Source organism: Gavialis gangeticus, unplaced genomic scaffold, assembly GCF_001723915.1.
Source record: "Gavialis gangeticus isolate Ggan-Ray unplaced genomic scaffold, GavGan_comp1, whole genome shotgun sequence".
Classification (NCBI taxonomy): Eukaryota; Metazoa; Chordata; order Crocodylia; family Gavialidae; genus Gavialis; species Gavialis gangeticus.
Window position 1 is genome coordinate 163,406 of NW_017729019.1, and position 2,287 is coordinate 165,692.

A 2,287-nucleotide genomic window follows, 5' to 3' on the forward strand; every position below is an offset into this window, starting at 1 on the left:
AAATATCCCAATGCCAAGCAAAATAAATTCCAAGATGTCATGCTGGACTGTGGTGACATCACAAACGGCGTGATGACCAGTCTCGTACCTCCAGCGTGGAGCCGCCGGGGCAGTGTCCAGTCACTGCGGTTCCGATTCCAGAACGTGGCTCCTCTCAGCAGCTGCCAGGCGGCGAGGCAGGAAGATGCAGTGTTGGGAGAAGTTCACCAGTAAAAACATGCTCAGTATGGCCACAGGAGCTGGGGCCATCTACCTGCTGTACAGGACCATCCAAGCAGGACTGGACAGCCCTCCCTTCAGCATGGAGCCTGTCAGCATTGCCAGTGAGTAGCGGCAACGGATTTCAGCTTCCGCAGAGACAGAGAAGGCAGCAGTGCCCATCTGAACCCCTCGCAACTGCTCCTCTCCCTGGCAGGGGGCTCAGCCCATGTGGCAGGGACAGCCTTCTGGCAGAAGGTTTCAGGCCACCAAGGACAAGGACCTACTCCCCTTGCTCCCAGCCTGTGACCCTCGTACAATTGCTGGCATAGGCAATGCGGGAACTTTAGGGAACAGCAGTCTGAATGTTAGTCCCGGCCCTGCCACCGGCCCCAGCAAATTGCTTGCCCCATCTCTTCGATGTGGGCCTCAGGCATAGTCCTGGATTCAGGGAGCCCCAAATGCAGGAGAAGGCTGGAGCCAGATGTAACTTAGGACCATCTCTAGTCATAACAATGAGCCTGCTCAGGGGGTCTCGGGGGCCCTAGAGCTAGTTAGCTAGTGTCAGGAGGATGCATGGAGGGTCTAAGACCCTGTGTAGTTGTTATCACATACGCTCAACACTGCTGTTAAAGGCACATGCAGTATTTATGTTGGTTAGAGCAGAACATTTGTTCCAACATGTCCCTATTATTATACTAACGCCCGCTGTTCCTGCTTTTATTCTTTGCCTTTATTTAGCATGAGGTTGTGGTGACCATCAATGTTCGTTTCTCCGTCCCAAGAAAGCGTCACTCCATTCCTGCTGCCAGCGGGACCCCTCTCCCTGGTGTCATCCATGTGCATCCATATCCATTTCATCCATGTCTTGTTTCAGTTCAAGTTCAAAAGACCTTTGGGGGTTTGGGTTCAAGTTGTCCATGGCATTTGCACTCCCAGAACCTGCCTGAAATCTCAGTGGGGCGCAAGGGCTGGGATGGACACCCTGAGTTCCTCCTGGGGCTGGAAGGAGACATGCAAAGCTCAGCCAAGTGGCTGTGAACTTTGGCAAAGCTTTTGGCAACGCTGCTCTGAAGGTGGGGTTTGGAGCAAGACCTCTTGGCCATGCCTGTCCCTGGCCTTTGTCACACATGGTCCAATATTTGGGCAAGGGAGTCTATTCATGTTTCACCATATGAAAAGCCCAGATCCTGGACTGGCGGCTTCACTCTGGGGCCTACGTTCTGCTCATTACTGATTGCTCATCCCCAGAACTCGCTGTGCAGCAAGAGAATTTAGGTCCGAAGGATTCTGGAGAGCTGCGGAGGCTCCTGATGTCCCTGAACCAGAAGCAGGATGAATACGCCAAGAGCATGATACTACACAGCATCACGCGCTGCGTTTACCTGCTGGAGTCGGAGGTGAGCCCGCGGCTGGAGGTGCTTCCCTGAAAGAAAGCACAACTAAACCGGAGACCTGCCTATGCCAGACCATGAGGTCCCTGTGGCTCTGGGGAGGTTCAGATCCAGAGCAGACCTTTTCTTCAGGCTTCTCTTTCCAATCAGTGCTTTCCCAGCTCTAGGGAGGGAAGCACAGGCCAGCAAAGACTCCCAAGCCAGCCTCCGAGCTGTATGCTGGCTGCTAGGAGAAAGGAGGAGTCAAGGGCAGAAGGGAGGAACGGGGGCAATTCCTAAGCTGAATTTGTCCCTTGTGGGCATTTCCCAGGTTTTCAGTGGATTCTGCTTGCTGCTCCACCATGGCAAAGACTCTTGCCAGGATTAGGCGAGAAGGAAGCTGATGAATTTGCCTTTGAACAAATTGTGGGCCCAAGCAGAAAGGCCTAGGTTTAGACTGCATTGCAGGCATCTGAAGGGGCTCAGGGTTGGGAATTTGATCAAGTCCTCTCTCAGATGTTCCTAAAGGTCAAGCATAGCCTATGCTCGGCATCCTCAGCTGCAGAGGGTTTGATGCCTGGGTATGTTCAGAGCCTGCCGGTTGCTCCCCACAGCACCACTGAACCCACTACCTACAAAGACAGATCCCAGTGCTCAGAGGGACTTTCAGACTCTGAAAGGCAGCAGCACTTTCAGAAATCAATCCCTGGCTGCAG

At 53.5% G+C, this 2,287-nt stretch overlaps 1 protein-coding gene across 1 annotated transcript in view; it reads left to right on the top strand.

Moving 5' to 3' along the window:
• Positions 1-91: 91 nt before the first annotated feature.
• ARMC12 (armadillo repeat containing 12) overlaps positions 92-2,287 on the top strand; it is a 10,084-nt gene continuing 7,888 nt past the window's right edge. Inside the window, exons 1-2 of the mRNA XM_019514271.1 lie at positions 92-323; positions 1,450-1,598. Coding sequence (XP_019369816.1) covers positions 185-323; positions 1,450-1,598 — 288 coding nt within the window. The 5' untranslated portion in view covers positions 92-184. The remainder of the gene's footprint in view (positions 324-1,449; positions 1,599-2,287) is intronic.